The sequence below is a fragment of the Phyllobates terribilis genome, unplaced genomic scaffold, assembly GCF_046119375.1.
Source record: "Phyllobates terribilis strain yellow unplaced genomic scaffold, ASM4611937v1 Scaffold_1__5_contigs__length_1240528914, whole genome shotgun sequence".
In the NCBI taxonomy this organism is placed as follows: Eukaryota; Metazoa; Chordata; class Amphibia; order Anura; family Dendrobatidae; genus Phyllobates; species Phyllobates terribilis.
The window spans coordinates 566518881-566538464 of NW_027362761.1; the positions used below are offsets into that span (position 1 = coordinate 566518881).

Genomic DNA, 19584 nt, shown 5'->3' on the forward strand with positions numbered 1-19584 from the left:
AAGCTTAATGGTGTGCAGGGGTACTGTAGGGGAATCATACTGTGTGGAGGCATGATACAGTGTTTGGGGGTGATTTGAGGGGCATCATCCTATTTGAGGGGCATTGAGGGAGCTTCAAATGTTGCAGTACTGTAGGCAAATTATACTGTGTTGGATATTATACTATGTGGGGGCACTGTGGAGACATTATACTGTATGGGGGCACTGTGGGGACATTACTGTGTGGGGGCACTGTGGGGACATTATACTGTGTGGTGGCACTGTGGGGACATTATACTGTATGGGGGCACTGTGGGGACATTATACTGTATGGGGGCACTGTGGGGACATTATACTGTGTGGGGGCACTGTGGGGACATTATACTATGTGGGGGCACTGTGGGGACATTATACTATGTGGGGGCACTGTGGGAGCATCATACTGTGTGGGGGCATCATACTGTGTGGGGGCATCATACTGTGTAAAAGAATGCACTGTGGTGGGGCATAATACTGTGTGTGGGCATTGGAAGGAAACACTATAGGGTTTCATTAGGTGCACTGTTTCTGTGTGAGCGCACAAAATAGACTAGAAGAGGTTAGGGGAGCATTGCGTTGTGCTGCAATACTTGTCCCTCTTTCGTACGTTTCACAGTTGGGACGTATGGCTACATGTAATCTCAAAAACATTCATCATATAAACTGCAACTAGCAAATAAATGAACAAAAGTACCAAAACAAATACTTGTAAACTCAGGCATTTTAGTGCAATTCTACTAACAATTAAAGTAAGTCAAGCTGCTAAAAATAGTAATTAGTTGTTTTATCATTATTGTATCTGTCCCTGAAAAATGTAAGTGGCAGCCGATATACAGTATACGCCAGGGATTATTATTTCCTATAAATTCTAGAACTCTGAGCGAAAAATCTGCCTAACTATGCACCAACGTATCGATCCCCTGCTGCAACAATGATGCATAATTCGGCAGATTTGCTATTCAGGGACAAAATTGAATGATAGTTCCTATAGTAATAATATAATAGCCACATAGCGTGTCTCCGTGTTTTATGGGTTTTTCAAGCAAAACAAACAACAGAGTGTCAGGGCTTTTGAAAATAATCCCAAATTCGGCTTTTTGGGAGTTTTTGTGGGAATTTCTGGGCAGATACGTTTTTTTACCCATCTTTTCCAAAATAAAACATAAAGAAAACATATGGACTCACTTTATATCTATATGTAGCACAGAGCATAACTCCTCGGACTTATTAATAGTACAATTAGCAAAGTCATCAGACATGTGTCATAACGAAGTAATATAGTGATTGTAGGAGGAACGTATTGTGCAAGCAGCACACTGAGACATATGTACCCTGTGCCTCATAGTATGCCAGTCACTGTACAGGCCACGTGCTCCGGACTGGCCGCTATTATCTACAATCAGTGGCATCCCGCGACATTTGCATGGTCGCTACTTTCCGATTCTTCTGCTGTAATACAATATGTAGATCTACAAATGCTGCGGACTGTGAAGCAAGTACTACAGTCTGAAACATGTCTTACCAAAGAGGGGCTCGTCAGTGTCTGCTGCAAAAGAATAACATAATGGGTTAGATTTATATATTCTACATGACAAAATATTGAGAAAAAAATAAGAAAGAAAGAGAAAATAAAAGGAAACTAAAGCAGGAAAGAAGTTAAGAAGAAAACAAAAATAGAGGAAGTTGAGAAAAGAGGAAGATAACGAAAAAAATAAACTAAGAAATCAAGCAATGAAAATGTTAAAAAAGATTTTCAAAAATGAGAATAGAAGAGAGAGGTACAGAAAGAAATAGAAAGAAAATGAAATCAGAGAAAGAAAGAGAAAGAAATAGAGAAGGGATGAATGAAAGAAAAGAGAGAACAAAGAGAACAAGAGAGAAAGAGAAAAAGAGAGAAATAAAATGAGAGAAAAGAAACTAAGAGAAAAGAGAAAATAAAATGAAACTAAAGCAGGAAAGAAAGAAGTCAAAAAGGAAACCAGAAATAGAGGAAGTTGAGAAAAAAGGGAGATAAAGAAAAAAAGAAACTAAGAAATTAAGCCGTGAAAATGTAAAAAAAGAGTGAGGTACAGAAAGAAAAAGAAGGAAAAAAAGAGAGAGAAAATAGAGGGAACAAAAGAGATAAAGAAAAAAGACATCAGAACGAAGAGTAAAGCAACATGAGCAAAGAGAGAAAAAATAAGAGTGAGGGAGAGAAAATAAAAGAAAGAAGGATAGAAATGAAAGAAAAGAGATGGCAAAATAAATCAAGAAGAAAATAATTCAATATAAGAAAAACAATCAAGAATAAGAGAAAAAAATGAAATTAAGGAAAAGAAGGGAAGAAACAAAAGGGAAGGCAAAAATGAAGTAGAATAAAATGAAATACTTGGCACCGTATATAGATAAGCAGATAACCGGATAGAGGATATGAATTAGACAAATAGTTGATGACATTCAGCCCGTAGGCAGCATACAGGACGTGGTGCAGCCTTGTGTTACACCCCCATTTCTATCTCTCTCTCCTTGTACTGATTGTGGGCCATGCTGGGAGTATAGTATAGGTGTCAGAGCGTGTAAGAACTTGTCTAGGAAATTCTCTTTCCTATGTGATGAAATAGTTCAGGCAAGTTTAGAAAGCTCCCTGGATTCGACCTCTATTACATGCTCTCTTACAGCTTCTCCTTTACTGTGTAGTCTGGGTCATAGTCATCAGAGTCACCTCACTACTAGTTGAGGATGAGGCCGTTAAAGGAAGCATGTCGGCACATTTATTCTACCCTAACCATGACCATCATGAAATAGTGACAGGCGATGTTTAGGTGTCATTTAGTCTGACTATATGTGGTGAAAACACATAACTTCAAGAAGGGCTACTCTAAATGTGAATCTGCCCCTGGTTATGGCAGGATGAACCTGCTGACAGCTCCGTGGTGCTGCCGGAGCCCCAGATAAAGCAGATGAATAGCACTATACACAGATAAGGCTCGGTATGATCCTCCCCGGTAATCTCCTGGTGTCTGGGGGAGAGCTGTCCCCTATCACTTCCCGGACACTGTAGTTATCTATGGACATGTCCCGGCCAATTGACCCCCATTCACTGCAGCTGCCTTAGAGCCCACTCCTGCTATGTACCGTCTATACAGGAAATATAGAAAAAAAGTGAACTTCCAATAAAGTTGCCCCCAGGAAAATATATACATTTTTTTTCTAAATTTAGAGAGAAGTTCCCCTTCAAGATCATAAAAAAAACAAACTGCAACTTACCTTTAACAATTATGTCACTCAATTCATCTAAAACAAAAGTGAAGAACGTAAAAATGTAAAAAATCCTAAAACTTCAAATAAACAGAATAAAAAAAATGTGATTATTGTGATCATTTTACTATTGTTGTTCTTCTTTCCATATTTGCCAACAGTCTCAATTTTGACGGCTCTGTCCTGTGATTTGGAATTCAGGAGGGTAAAGTTGAGTGTCTTCTTGTAAGGGGGATTGTTTTGGGGCAAAAATGTATACATTTTTTTTTAACAGGTATTCTTTATTTTTTAAAGAATATCTTTGGGTATCTCCCTCGCTCTGGAGGACTCAGAATTACAATATCAATTTATAATTTTCAGTTGTAACTGAGTAATTCTTCACTTCTCCAGCAGGGGCACTGCAGGGAAATGAAACACTTTAGGCAAGGTTTCCCCACAGATCACAGCTGATCAATCTGTCTTTCTGATCAGCTTAGTGTTAAAGAGATTGTCCATTACTTGGACAACTCCTCGTTATACCCAATGTTTGGCCCCGATAAAATAAAAAGCTTATACTCCCTTCCCGTGCTGGCGCCGTACTCGCTCTCCCCTGGGTTCTCTTGCGGTTGTTATGACACGTGACCCTAGCGCCCATTTGTGATCTGTGGAGACACTTGGCACAAAGTGTTTCATTTCCCTGCAGTGCCCCCACTGGAGAAGTGAAGCATTACACAGTTACAACTGAAAATTATAAATTGATATTGTAATTCGGAGTCCTCCAGAGCGAGGGAGATACCCAAATATACTCTTTGTACTGCCTTTAAATGTTGACTAATTGATGGAGGTCTCAAATAAGAGTCTGCTCTCTACTAAAACAGAGGACCTCACAGTCCTTGTGGTTCATCATGATACTATTTTGGCTAAATCTCCTCTGCTGCCTATATGCTTATGCATATTCTAAAGACAGACTCTATAGATATTAAATAAATCTTTGGTCTCTGAGTTTTAGTGATTGGTGGAGGTCTCAGCACCCAGACCTCCACTGATCAAAACTTCTGACATGTCAACACTTTTTTAAAAAAATGCAGTTACATTTTAAAGAGAAACTGTCACCATGTTTTTGCTACTGAAAGCAGCATAATGTAGGGGCAGAGACCCTGATTCCAACGATGTATCACTTACTGAGCTGCTTGGTGTCATTTTGATGCAATCACAGTTTTCTCTGCTGCAGATCTAGCAGTTCTCTGAATGCTGAGCTTTGTATAACCCCGCCCACACCACTGATTGGCAGCTTTCTGTGTACACTGTGCATAGGCAGAAAGCTGCCCGTCAGAGATACAGGTGGGGTTACATAGAGAAGGAGGACTAGATGGCACGAGACAACTAGTCCTGTAGTGATAATCTTCTGCTGATACAACACTGATTTTATTGAAATCTGCTACAGGCTGTCTAGTAAGTGACAAATCACTGGAATCATGATGCTCTTAGATTACATAGCAAAAACCTGGTGACAGATTCCCTATAAAGGGGGTTGTCTCATCTTCTTAAATTTGTAAAGTTTCAAAGTGCTGGTAAAACCGAGCAACTTTGCAATTTATCTCTTATTAAAAATCATAGGACTCCATAGAACTTGGGATTTCTAATTTTGTAGTTTACTGCTCATTACCTAGGTAACTGGCCACCTTCTTCAGTTTCTCAGTGGTGGGCGTTTTCCTAGGCAAAAAGTACAGCACTTACAAGCTCTTTGCTATAGAGCTTGTCAGCGCTGCTCTGAAACTGGCAAGGATCCTTGTACGGTATCCAGCCAGCAACAGTGGCCCTATAGTACTGGAAAACTGCAGTACTGGAAAGTGCACTTAGGCCCAGCGGTGCAACCATGCCCCCGGCCTGAGCTGTCAATCTTCAGGAGCGTACCGTCCTCCCAGAAAGCAGGAACCCGGGAGGCAGAGGAACGGTGCGAACTTGAAGACAGAACATGGGACTAACCCTTTAAGTCCTGCAGACTGAGAGCTTATAGGACACTAACAGCATTATGAATGCAGACCTGGATGTGATTAGAGCATTAGTAACTGCTATTCGATACAATATAAGCAAAGTATCTGCAAGTTAGCCTATATTATATGCAACGCTCTTTTGTGATATAGGTCTTGGGATGGGGGAGGGATACAACTAAAGTGGCGGTACTACGTGTATCATCAAGTGACATATCTTTTCCAAGCCTCTAATGGCACAATATCAGTTCAAGACTTGGAAAGCTGGGTGACAAACCCTACGGGCGCTGTTACATTTATCACGTCAGTTGTACTCTGATTTTCTGAATTTAGGAGAAAAACGAATAGGGGGATATGATCAGAGGACGACTGAGGGACAGTTTATATTAATGGGGATCTTTTCCTATTTCATGCTGTTGATGAAAAAATACATATGTGTAGTTACACTTTGGGTCTGAGGGTGGCGCTGTTGTCACAGACATGCTTTGAGAATTCTGGACCTGATTAGCAAGATTCGATTTCCAATATGTCAAGGCTTGAGTATGTTTACTTGTGACACAAAATAAATGTCACCGTACAACAAAGCTCATCACCGCTCCAGACGACATCAGACAGAAAGCAGAAATGAAATTGGAAGGATGATCGGATAGGAAAGCCGTGTTCACACCACCCCGAGCTACAGTTACCAATTACCATACGTGCAAATAAGGCAAAGCCAAAAAGTAGCAGCAAAATAGTCTTTGTATTTCCTCTTTCCTTCTATAGTATTTGTAGTAATCTTTGCTTTGTGCATCTTTTGAGGGTTTTTGCCCTTTTGAGCCTCTGACCAATGTGGCACTATAATATATGGAATCTCTCTGTAGGGTTTGTCTTTGTAAGGGCAAAGAATAAACATACAAGTCTCTTAAAAAATCTAGTAGACTGGAAAAGTGAGCACGACCAGATGAACATCTCCTATGTGTGCTCCTCTGGCTGTTGTGTCAGCATACTGATGTATACTTTGTCATTGCCCCAAATGCCATTGCTCCAGGTTTCCCTCCTTTAGTTTCCTAACTATGGGTTTCCTCTCTTTGTGATGCTGCTTCAGGTGCTCTATGTATCTAATACCATATTACCACCTTTTAGTAGCTTTGAACCAGGTGCCCTTCTAGTGCCTCTGCTCCAGATGACTTTGTTTAGTGTCCCTGCATCAGGTAAATCCATCCTTCTATGGTGCTAGTGCTCCTGTGTCCCCCTTAGTGCCCCTGCTCCAGGTGCTCTCTGCTTCAATTATCCCTTTAAAAGTGCCTATATTACCAGGTGCTCCTCTAGTCCCCTTGTTCCAGATGCCCCCTTTAGTGTCCCTGCTTCAGATAAATCCCTCTACCTTTAATAATTGCTCCAGGTACTCCTACTCCAGGTGTCCCCTCTTAGTGCCCCTGCTCCAGGTGCACTTTTCTTCAATTATCCCTATAAAAGTGCCTATATTACCAGGTGCTCCTCTAGTACCCCTGTTCCAGATGCCCCCTTTAATGTTCCTGCTTCAGATAAATCCCTCTACCTTTAATAATTGCTCCAGGTACTCCTACTCCAGGTGTCCCCCCTTAGTGCCCCTGCTCCAGGTGCTCACTGCTTCAAATATCCCTGTAAAAGTGCCTATATTACCAGGTTCCCCTCCTCTAGTGCCCTAACTTTGTTTCCTCTCTTTGTGATACTGCTTCAGGTGTTCAATGTATATAATACCACACTATCCCCTTTTGAGCATCTTTGCCCTTTTTAACATCTGTCCATCGGGGCACTATCATGTATGGAATCTCTCTGTAGGGGTTGACTTTGTAAAGGCAAAGAATATACATGACAAGTCGCCTAAAAAAGTCTAGTAGACTCGAAAAGTCAGCATAACTAGATGAACATTTCCTATGTTTGGAAGCTGCATCATTAGGCTCAACACACAGGCACCACTCCTCATTTGCTCCTCTGGCTGATGTGTCAGCATACTGATGTATACTTTGGCATTGCCCCAGGTTCCCCTCCTCTAGTGCCCTAACTTTTGGTTTCCTTTCTGTGATGCTGCTTCAGGTGCTCTATGTATGTAGTATCACACTTTAGTGGCTTTGTACCAGGTGCCCCTCTAGTGTCTCTGCTCCCGATGACCTTGTCTAGTGTCCCAGCTTCAGGTAAATCCAGTGGTCCTGTGTTCCCCTTTAGTGCCCCTGCTCCAGGTGCTCTCTGCTTCAATTATCCCTGTAAAAGTGCCTCTTACCAGGTTCCCCTCCTCTGGTGCTCTAACTTTGTTTCCTCTCTTTGTGATGCTGCTTCAGGTGCTCAATGTATCTAATACCAGACTACTCCCTTTTGGTGGCTTTGTACCAGGTGCCCCTATAGTCACTCTGTTCCAGATGCCCTTAGTGTCCCTGCTTCAGATAAATCCCTCTACCTTCAGTGCTATTCCTCGAGGTACCAAGTGCTCTTTGCTTCAAATTTCCCCCGTAAAAGTGCTTTGGTTCCAGTCGCACCCCGGTTCTGGAGCCCAAAAGGTCCCTTTGACACATATGAAAAGACCAATGCTATTGAATATGTGTGGAATCTAGGAGCCATGTTGCAGATTTTGCGTCTGGTTTCAGCTCTGTACACTGTGTACATCCGGCTGTCATACGTCGGTGGAGAGGCCAGGTGACAACCCCCACCATTCTGATATTTATGACCTATCCCGAGGATGAGTCATCAGTATACAAGTCTTGGACATACTTTTAAAGACTCAGGAAGGCAACAATGTTCCTCTCCTATATTCCGCCCGCCATATGACTGCTTATAAGAAGACACAAGCTTACTGCCGTGCAGGAAGGTGACAGCGCAGCAGCGACAGATCATCCACCATCACTATAGATGACCATTCGTGTGAATTTATTTGATTTTTCATGCAAAATCAATACATCCTCAAGCCAGAACATGCAGGAATCACACATGCACCCTACCTTCCGTGCACTCCATAGCGACATTTGTCCAGAGCTTCGCACTTCCTTTTATTTTGAAAGAAAAACAACATTTAATATTTATCTATTAGATTTTCGTTTAGCAAAACATGACCACAGCTTATACATCATATCAACATCCTGAGCCATCCAACCCCGACCTGATGAGTGAGGCCACGATCAGTGATATGTAAAGAGGATACAATGTATCCTGATCTGTGCAGCTGCTGGTGATGTGTGCCCTCACAGAGCATTGTTCACACTGGATACAATGTATCCTGATCTGTGCAGCTACTGGTGATGTGTGCTGCTCACAGAGCATTGTCCACACTGGTGGATCCATTGTATCCAGATCTGCTGATGTGTGCTGCTCACAGAGCATTGTCCACACTGGTGGATACATTGTATCCAGATCTGCTGATCTGTGCAGCTCACAGAGCATTGTCCACACTGGTGGATACATTGTATCCAGATCTGCTGATCTGTGCAGCTCACAGAGCATTGTCCACACTGGTGGATACATTGTATCCAGATCTGCTGATCTGTGCAGCTCAGAGCATTGTCCACACTGGTAGATACATTGTATCCAGATCTGCTGATCTGTGCAGCTCAGAGCATTGTCCACACTGGTAGATACATTGTATCCAGATCTGCTGATCTGTGCAGCCCACAGAGTATTGTCCACACTGGTGGATACATTGTATCCAGATCTGCTGATCTGTGCAGCTCAGAGCATTGTCCACACTGGTAGATACATTGTATCCAGATCTGCTGATCTGTTAAGCTCACAGAGTATTGTCCACACTGGTAGATACATTGTATCCAGATCTGCTGATCTGTGCAGCTCACAGAGTATTGTCCACACTGGTGGATACATTGTATCCAGATCTGCTAATCTGTGCAGCTCACAGAGTATTGTCCACACTGGTAGATACATTGTATCCAGATCTGCTGATCTGTACAGCTCAGAGCATTGTCCACACTGGTGGATCCATTTTATCCAGATCTGCTGATCTGTGCAGCTCACAGAGCATTGTCCACACTGGTGGATCCATTTTATCCAGATCTGCTGATCTGTGCAGCTCACAGAGCATTGTCCACACTGGTGGATCCATTTTATCCAGATCTGCTGATCTGTGCAGCTCACAGAGCATTGTCCACACTGGTGGATACACTGTATCCAGATCTGCTGATCTGTGCAGCCCACAGAGCATTGTCCACACTGGTGGATACATTGTATCCAGATCTGCTGATCTGTGCAGCTCACAGAGCATTGTCCACACTGGTGGATCCATTGTGTCCAGATCTGTGCAGCTGCTGGTGATGTGTGCCCTCACAGAGCATTGTCCACACTGGATACAATGTATCCACTTCTCTGCTGAGAGTCGGACTAGTTGTGGCTGCAGCAGATGGCAAAGTTCTCATTCCCTGACAGTAAACACATATGAGGAATTGAAATGGAAAATAGAATTAAGGAAGTGGTGATGCTTCAACCATCCATTTATCTGATTTCCTTAAGTTGCTCTTATGTTATTCGTGTAACCGATCTGCCAAAATTCATGATTACTAATTTGCAGAAAGCCTGTGCTATCAGAAGGAGGATTGTTTTGATTTTTTTTGTTTTTCATGTGTTATATACTGTATATATCAGTCATTATACAGGAGGAGGAGGTGAGCTGTGACATCACCTATTGTGAATGGTGGGTTCTGTGTTATCTACTGTATATAGAGGTTATCAGTCATTGTACAGGAGGAGGAGGTGAGCTGTGATATCACCTATTGTGAATGGTGGATCCTGTGTTATCTACTGTATATAGAGCTGTTATCAGTCATTGTACAGTAGGAGGATGTGAGCTGTGATATCACCTATTGTGAATGGTGGATCCTGTGTTATCTACTGTATATAGATGTGCTATCAGTCATTATACAGGAGGAGGAGGACGTGAGCTGTGACATCACCTATTGTGAATGGTGGATCCTGTGTTATCTACTGTATATAGAGGTGTTATTATCAGTCATTATACAAGAGGAGGTGAGCTGTGACATCACCTATTGTGAATGGTGGATCCTGTGTTATCTACTGTATATAGAGGTGTTATTATCAGTCATTATACAAGAGGAGGTGAGCTGTGACATCACCTATTGTGAATGGTGGATCCGGTGTTATCTACTGTATATAGAGGTTATCAGTCATTGTACAGGAGGAGGTGAGCTGTGATATCACCTATTGTGAATGATGGCTCCTGTGTTATCTACTGTATATAGAGGTGCTATCAGTCATACAGGAGGAGGAGGAGGTGGTGAGCTGTGATATCACCTATTGTGAATGGTGGATCCTGTGTTATCTACTGTATATAGAGGTGTTATTATCAGTCATTGTACAAGAGGAGGTGAGCTGTGACATCACCTATTGTGAATGGTGGATCCGGTGTTATCTACTGTATATAGAGGTGTTATCAGTCATTGTACAGGAGGAGGAGGTGAGCTGTGACATCACCTATTGTGAATGGTGGATCCTGTGTTATCTACTGTATATAGAGGTTTTATCAGGCATTGTACAGGAGGAAGAACTGAGCTGTGATATCATCTATTGCGAATGGTGGATCCTGTTATCTACTTTATATAGAGGTGTTATTATTACTCATTGTCATTGTAACCTTGGCTGTTGTGCCTATGAGACTGTTGAATAATCATCTGTACAGAACAAAATGTGTAAGTCTCCTATTAATGACCAGTGTATAAATTGCTGCTTTCCCTTTTTTTTTTTTTTTTTTTTTTTTTTTAGGAAATAATGATATGGAAAACTGAAAAAGGAACATTATTATTATTTTTAAACATTAAAAGAAATATTTAAAGAATATGTAACATTCTAATGACAGATCCCCTTTAATTTTTCCAGGGTTTTTTTTTTTGCATGTTTTAGTCAAACAGCTATAATTTTTATTTATTCTGGGCAACTTTTGCATCTTTTTTTAGGCGTGGGGCAAATTTTATTTTACCATTTGCAATAAAATCTCATTTTTTTTGCAGTATTAGACTGTGTGGAAATAAAATAGTGAAAATATTTTTTTTTTTCATGCTCAAACTATTTTGTTAAATGAAGTCAAATAAAAAAGCTCTTTTTATTTCATCATTGTGTAACAAGTATCATACATTAATTGGTCATCATGACCTAATTAAGGTGTGCAGAATTATTAGGCAAGTTGTATTTTAGAGGATTATTTTTATTATTGATCAACAACTATGTTCTCAATCAGCCCAAAAGACTCATAAATATCCAAGCTTAATATTTTTGGAAGTTGGAGTGTTTTTTTTTTCGATTTGGCTATCTTAGGAGGATATCTGTTTGTGCAGGTAACTATTACTGTGCCGAATTATTAGGCAACTTAATAAAAACCAAATATAATCCCATCTCACTTGTTTATTTTCACCAGGTAAACCAATATCAGTGCACAAAATTTAGAAATAAACATTTCTGACATGCAAAAACAAAAAACAAAAAAATTAGTGATCAGTATAGCCACCTTTCTTTATGATGACACTCAATAGCCTTCCATCCATAGATTCTGTCAGTTGCTTGATCTGTTTTCGATCAACAATGCGTGCAGCAGCCACCACAGCCTCCCAGACACTGTTCCCAGAGGTGTACTGTTTTCCCTCCCTGTAGATCTCACATTTTATGATGGACCACAGGTTCTCTATGGGGTGCAGATCAGGTGAACAAGGGGGCCATGTCATTTTTTTTTCTTCTTTTAGACCTTTACTGGCCAGCCACGCTGTGGAGCAGTTGGATGCATGTGATGGAGCATTGTCCTGCATGAAAATCATGTTTTTCTTGATCAATACCGACTTCTTCCTGTACCACTGCTTGAAGAAGTTGTCTTCCAGAAACTGGCAGTAGGTCTGGGAGTTCAGCTTCACTCCATCCTCAACCCGAAAAGGTCCCATAAGTTCATCTTTGATGATACCAGCCCATACCAGTACCCCACCTCCACCTTGCTGGCGTCTGAGTCGGAGTGGAGCTCTCTGCCCTTTACTGATCCAGCCTTTGGCCCATCCATCTGGCCCATCAAGAGTCACTCTCATTTCACCAATCCATAAAACCTTTGAAAAATCAGTCTTAAGATATTTCTTGGCCCATTCTTGACGTTTTACCTTATGTTTCTTATTCAAAGGTGGTGGTTTTTCAGCCTTCCTTACCTTGGCCATGTCCCTGAGTATCGCACACCTTGTGCTTTTTGATACTTCAGTAACGTTGCAGCTCTGAAATATGGTAAAACTGGTGGTGAATGGCATCTTGGCAGCTTCACGCTTGATTTTCCTCAATTCATGGGCAGTTTTTTGCTCCTTTTTTGGCCAACACGCTTCTTGCGACCCTGTTGTCTATTTGCCATGAAACGCTTGATTGTTCGGTGATCACGCTTCAAAAGTTTGGAAATTTCAAGACTGCTGCATCCCTCTGCAAGACATCTCACAATTTTGGACTTTTCAGAGCCCGTCAAATCTCTCTTCTGGCCCATTTTGCCAAAGGAAAGGAATTTGCCTAATAATTAAGCACACCTTATATAGGGTGTTGATGTCATTAGTCAACACCCCTCCTCATTACAGAGATGCACATCCCCAGATTTACTTAATTGGTAGTTGGCTCTCAAGCCTATGCAGCTTGGAGTAGGACAACATGTATAAAAAGTATCATGTGATCAAAATACGCATTTGCCTAATAATTATGCACGCGGTGTGTATATATGTGTGTGTTTGTATATGTATATATATATATATACATATATATATATATAAAAAAAAAAAAAAATATATATATATATATATATATATACACACACACACACATATACATATATATATATTTATCTATTTATTTTTTCTACTTATGGCTGAATCCATAGGGACTGTCCATCCTTGTGTCATCTGCTTGACGACTTACCAACAACAACTTCCACCTTCTTACTGTCCTCAGTTTCGTGACCATTAGACACTCGGCAGTAGTAAGTGCCTTGATCTTCTGCCGAAATGCAGGGAATCTAGATATAAAACAAATGCAGGACGGATATGCGTTTTAAAAAAAAGTTTTTGCTCCGACAACGTAAAATTCACAAGAATAAGACCCACAGATCTGTGCGGCGTTCTAGTTTCACAGAACACAGTGGTGGTCAATGGTAGATTGTGTGGAACCACAGAAATAAAGAACTTCAGACAAAATGCCTAAATATATAGTACCTGAGCTGTAGTTTACTGGCACAGAATAAGTTAATGGGACCGCATGAAACTAGAGGAACAGCAGCTTTACTTCAGAAACAGCGCCCCCTCTTGTCCACAGGCTGCATCTAATATTGCAGTTTTGTGCCATTCATTGAACTATACACTCTGGGGATAAAAGTGGTGCTGTTTCTGGAAAAAAGGGTATAGCTGCAATACCATACACGGCCTCTGGACAAGAGTGGCGCTTTTATGAAAGCTGCAATAACAGATGTGGTTATAGATGTTATAGACATGGTTATAAAAAAAAATCAACTGTTACTATTTTCTATAGCGGCCACTACAGGTGAAACAAAGTATTACAAGTAGCAATTTAATGAATGTCCAGCAACATAGAACATCGGCCATTGTTTAATTTTTAGAAGCTCTCCACGCATGGTGGGGATCTGCCTAAGGCGTCCCTAGACCTTGGTACATCATATAGACAGGTGATGTCTTGTGAGACAGCATTGTTTTTAGGTATCTTAGGTGTGTGCAGAATTCTTTTGTGCTACTTCGCTATGGACTATGGGATTTTGTTGGATTCTGCTCTTCAGGAAGGAACATTAGGGTTGTAAGCAGGTCATTTAGAGAAGACCTTAAAGAACTTAAAGGGATTGTCCTCCTTTTGGGACTTTTTTTATTTTTATTTTTTTACTTAAATGCATGTATTTCCAGCTAAAATAATTTTTGCGATTGGGTTTCATTAAAATTTTTGTTTCCCTGCACATTCAACTTTAATGTGGTCTGTGTCCATAAATCAGCTTAGAAGAGCTTAGAAAAAGACACATAAAATAATTACTAACTTTCCCATGACATCGAGTTCACTGAAAAATTCTTTGTTCACTCATTCTGCAGCCAGCAACAAAAATTGCAACATAGAATCTATAAAAGGACATTAGGTCAATTTTTTTTTTAAATAAAACTCAATTGAAAAAAAAATATTATTTTTTTTAATCCCCAAAATACAGTGGTGCTTGAAAGTTTGTGACCCCTTTAGGAATTTCCATATTTCGGCATAAATTTGACCTAAAACTACATGAGTCCTAAGAGTAGGTAAAGAACGATATCAAACAAACAAATGAGTCAAAAATAGTAGACTGTCATTTTTTTTAAATGAGAAAAATGATATGACCTTATCAATATCACATGTCTGTGAGTAACAAAAGTATGTGAACCTTTTAACATTAGCAGATTATTGGAAGATGAAATCAGAGTCTGGTGTTTTCAATCAATGGGATGACAATCAGTTCTGAATGGATAATCTGTTGTATTTTAAAGGCTGGGCTCAATCAATTTTTGATCTCTACAAAACGTTTGAGGAAATGTATCATGGCGTGAGCAACTCTGAGAAGTTGTTAAGTTCGGCTGGAAAAGTTTAAAAAACATCTCTAAAGAGTAAGACAGATTGTGTACAAATGGAGGACATTTAAGACCATTATTACCCTTCCCAGAAGTGGTCACCCAACAAAGATCACTCAAAAAACAAGGCTTGTATTAGTCCATGAGATCACAAAGGAACCCAAGGTCACCTCTAAGCAACTAAAGGCCTTTCTCACATTAGATGTTAATGTTCATGAGTCCACTATCAGATGGAAACTGAACAACAATGCTGTGCATGACAGGACTGCAAGAAGAAAGCCTCAGCTCTCCAAAATGAACGTTGCTGCTTGTCTGCAGTTTACCAACGATCATCTCGACAAGCGAAAATTCTTTAGGAACAATGATTTTTGGACTGATGAGGCCAAAACGTTATGTTAGGAGAAAGAACAACAACGCTTTATAGCATAAAAACCTCATACCATCTGTGAAACTCGGTGGTGGTAGTGTCATGGTTTGGGTCTATTTTGCTGCATCTGGGCCAGGACAGGGACCATCAATGATGGAAATAAGAATTCTACCAGAAAATTCTAAAGGAACATGTCAGGAGGACATCTGTCCATGAGCAAAATCTCAAGAGAACGTGGGTCATGGAGCAAGACAACGACCAAAGCAACAAGTCGTTCCACAAAGAATGGTTAAAGATGAAGAAAGTAAAGTTTTGGAAAGGACAAGTCACAGTCCTGACCTTAATCCTATAGAAATGTTGTGGAAGGGCCTGAAGTTCATGGGGGAAACCCACCAACATCACAAAGTTGAAGTTGAATTCTTCCAGAAAATTCTAAAGGTAAATGTCAGGACATCTGTCCATGAGCTAAGTCTCAAAAGAACGTGGGTCATGCAGCAAGAAGACGACCAAAGCCACAAGTCGTTCTCCAAAGAATGGTTAAAGAAGAGGAAAGAAAGGAGAAGAAATTTCAAGTTTTGGAAAGGACAAGTCACACTCTTGACCTTAATCGTAAAGAAATGTTGTGGAAGGACCAGAAGCGAGACATTTATGGAGAAAACCCACCAACATAACAGGTGAAGCTGTTTTCTAGGAAGGAATGAGCTAAAATTCCTCCAAGCCAAAGTGCAGGACTAGTCCACAATTACTGGAAATGTTTAGATCAGGGGTCCTCAAACTACATGCGGCCCGCGGAGGACTTTTATCCAGCCCGCCGGGCTATGAGCGGAGGAGAGGAGAGCGGTGCCATTGCCCGCCCTTCCCCCCGCTTGCTCAGGGCTCCAGCAGGCGGGTACTTACCTCTCCCCGTGCCTCTGCAGATCCACTGTCTTCAGTGCTCTGAGCTTCCTGTGACGTCTCAGGTCAGAGGGCGTCACAGGCAGCGCAGAGCGGGACAACGCCGCCGCGACGCTGGAGTCCAGACCAGAGCAGCGGCAGCAAGTGAGAAGTGAGGTGAGTATTGGATTTTTTTTTTTTTTTTTTAATGTATGGAGGCATAGATCATTATATGGAGGGTGACATCCTGCAAGGGGTATAATATGGGGGGGTGACATCCTGCATGGGGCATGATATGGGGGGAAAGGGACATCCTGCATGGGGCATGATATGGGGGGGTGACATGCTGCATGGGGTATAATATGGGGGGGTGACATCCTGCATGGGGCATGATATGGGGGGAAAGGGACATCCTGCATGGGGCATAATATGGGGGGGTGACATCCTGCATGGGGTATAATATGGGGGGGTGACATCCTGCATGGGGTATAATATGGGGGGGTGACATCCTGCATGGGGTATAATATGGGGGGGTGACATCCTGCATGGGGCATGATATGGGGGGAAAGGGACATCCTGCATGGGGCATAATATGGGGGGGTGACATGCTGCATGGGGCATAATATGGGGGGGTGACATGCTGCATTGGGCATAATATGGGGGGGACATGCTGCATGGGGCTTAATATGGGGGGGTGACATGCTGCATGGGGCATAATATGGGGGGGGTGACATGCTGCATGGGGCATAATATGGGGGGGTGACATGCTGCATGGGGCATAATATGGGGGGGTGACATCATGCATGGGGCATTATATGGGGGGGTGACATCCTGCATGGGTAATTATATGGGGGGGTGACATGCTGCATGGAGAATTATATGGGGGGGTGACATGCTGCATGGGGCATTATATGGGGGGGGTGACATGCTGCATGGGTAATTATATGGGGGGGTAACATGCTGCATGGGGCATTATAAAGACAGGGGAGTAATATCCTGCATGGGGCATTATATGGGGGGTGACATCCTGCATGTGGCGTTATATGGGGGGGTGACATGCTGCATGGGGCATTATATGGGGGGGTGACATGCTGCATGGGGCATTATATGGGGGGGTGACATGCTGCATGGGGCATTATAAAGACAGGGGAGTGATATCCTGCATGGGGCATTATATGGGGGGTGACATCCTGCATGTGGCATTATATGGGGGGGTGACATGCTGCATGGGGCATTATATGGGAGGGGTGACATCCTGCATGGGGCATAATATGGGGGGGTGACATGCTGCATGGGGCATTATAAAGACAGGGGAGTGATATCCTGCATGGGGCATTATATGGGGGGGTGACATCCTGCATGGGGCATTATATGGGGGGTGACATCCTGCATGGGGCATGATATGGGGGGTGACATCCTGCATGGGGCATTATATGGGGGGGGAAGGGACATCCTGCATGGGGCATTATAAAGACAGGGGAGTGATATCTTGCATGGGGCATTATATGGTGTGAGAAAGGGACATCCTGCATGGGGCATTATATGGGGGGTGGCATCCAGCATGGGGCATTATAAGGGGGGAACAGCCTGCATGGGGCATTATAAGGGGGGAACAGCCTGCATATGGCATTATAAGGGGGAAACAGCCAACCTATTGGGAACATTTACCTGCCCATTGAGGGCTGCCTATTGGGTACATTTACCTGCCTATTGGGGACCTATGCTGCCTATTGGGAACATTTACCTGCCTATTGGGGACCTATGCTGCCTATTGGGGACCTATGCTGCCTATTGGGGACATTTACCTGCCGATTGGGGACCTATGCTGCCTATTGGGGACCTATGCTGCCTATTGGGGACATTTACCTGCCTATTGGGGACCTACGCTGCCTATTGGGGACCTATGCTGCCTATTGGGGACATTTACCTGCCTATTGGGGACCTACGCTGCCTATTGGGTACAGTTACCTACCTACTGAAATACCGGTTGATTTAACTTTACTTGTTCTTCATTTTAAATATTGTATTTGTTCCTGTATTGTTTTTTTTTACTTCAAAATAAGATATGTGCAGTGTGCATAGGAATTTGTTCATGTTTTTTTTTAAAAACTATATTCCGGCCCTCCAATGGTCTGAGGGACCGTGAACTGGCCCCCTGTTTAAAAAGTTTGAGGACCCCTGGTTTAGATAGATGAAGTTATTGCTGCATAAGTGGTCACACCAGGTACTGAAAGCAAAGGGTTCACATACTTTTCCCACTCACCGACATGTGATGTAATAAAAGAAAAGACAAAGTCTAATATCTTTGACTTGTTTTGTATGATTTGTTTTTTTTTGTCTTCTTTCAGGACTTGTGTGTGAAATCTGATAAAGTTTTAAGTCAACTTTTTGCAGAAAGATGGAGAATTCTGATGGGATCACAACCGTCAAAACACTACTTATGTAAAAAAAAGAAAACTGTCCCAAAAGATGAACAACCCTTTTAATAAACTGAACTTTGGACCCAATATATTAAGAAGGGCGTTGTAATTTTGTACAATGAAGGGGTTTTACGCCAGTTTTCTAATTATTTGGTAATTATTTTATCGAATTAGAGGGTCTTGTATAAGATACAGTGCCGGCAAAAAAAATCTTTACAAGTTCAATGAAACCACAAAATCTTAATATTCAAGTGGATTCAAGTGTTTTATTGTGGATATTTGATTACAATTAGTATTTTGTCATGTCACCCTTACATTTTATCACCATCTGCAGTCGTTTAGGCATGGACTCAGCAAGGCTGGCTAAGTAGGTGGAGTCCATGTTTACCCACAGTGTCTTCAGCACCTCCTTTAGATTGTTGATGTTGCTGGGTCGTGTCTCTTGAACCTTGTTTTTCATTAAATTCCAGGCATTTTCTATGGGGTTAAGGTCAGGGGAATTACCTGGCCACTCTAAAATGTTAATGTTATGGTCACTGAGAAACTTTCTCACGGCCTTGGCTTTGTGGACAGGGGCTCCATCATGCATAAAGTAATCACACTGATGTATGACCCAAAAAGTAAGCATGTGTTCTTCCAAAACAGTAATATAATTGCTTGCTTTCATAGTTACAATCTTGGGAAGGAAGTACAAACCTGCCCTGCCCATGCTTCCACTGATTGCACCCCTCACCATCACACTGTCAGGGTGTTTAACAGTCTTAACTGTATATTTTGGGTCATAACGTGACACTGTACTCGGACGACGCACAACCTTTGAGCCTCCCCTGACCAGCCTGAAAGTGCTCTCATCACTAAACATCACTTTCTTCCACTCTTCAGATGTCCAATCTTGATATTTCTTACAAAAGGCCAGCCTTTTCTTCTTCATTGCTGCTGTGAGCAGGGGCTTCTTTGCGGCACGGCAACTTGGTAGACCCAGGTCCTTCTGCAGGCGGTGACGAATTGTCCTAGTTGCGATGTTCTGGAGGAGCATAGAGTACTTATTTTTTATTTCAACGGCAGTTATAGAAGGATGTGACATCACTTCACGCTCCAGAAGCTTATCAGTCCTTGGTGAAGTCTTCTTAGGT

The 19584-nt window shown here is 42.0% G+C and overlaps 1 protein-coding gene across 3 annotated transcripts in view; it reads right to left on the minus strand.

Moving 5' to 3' along the window:
* MALT1 (MALT1 paracaspase) overlaps positions 1 to 19584 on the minus strand; it is a 95974-nt gene that overhangs the window by 30601 nt on the left and 45789 nt on the right. The window contains exons 6-9 of one of the 3 annotated variants that reach the window (XM_073680804.1): positions 13119 to 13215; positions 8180 to 8224; positions 3265 to 3291; positions 1541 to 1561 (exon numbers count right to left, since the gene is read on the minus strand). In XM_073680804.1, the coding sequence (XP_073536905.1) occupies positions 1541 to 1561; positions 3265 to 3291; positions 8180 to 8224; positions 13119 to 13215 (190 nt within the window). Of the gene's footprint in view, positions 1 to 1540; positions 1565 to 3264; positions 3292 to 8179; positions 8225 to 13118; positions 13216 to 19584 lie in introns of all 3 variants that reach the window. The other 2 variants (XM_073680797.1, XM_073680812.1) reach the window with 2 other exon arrangements.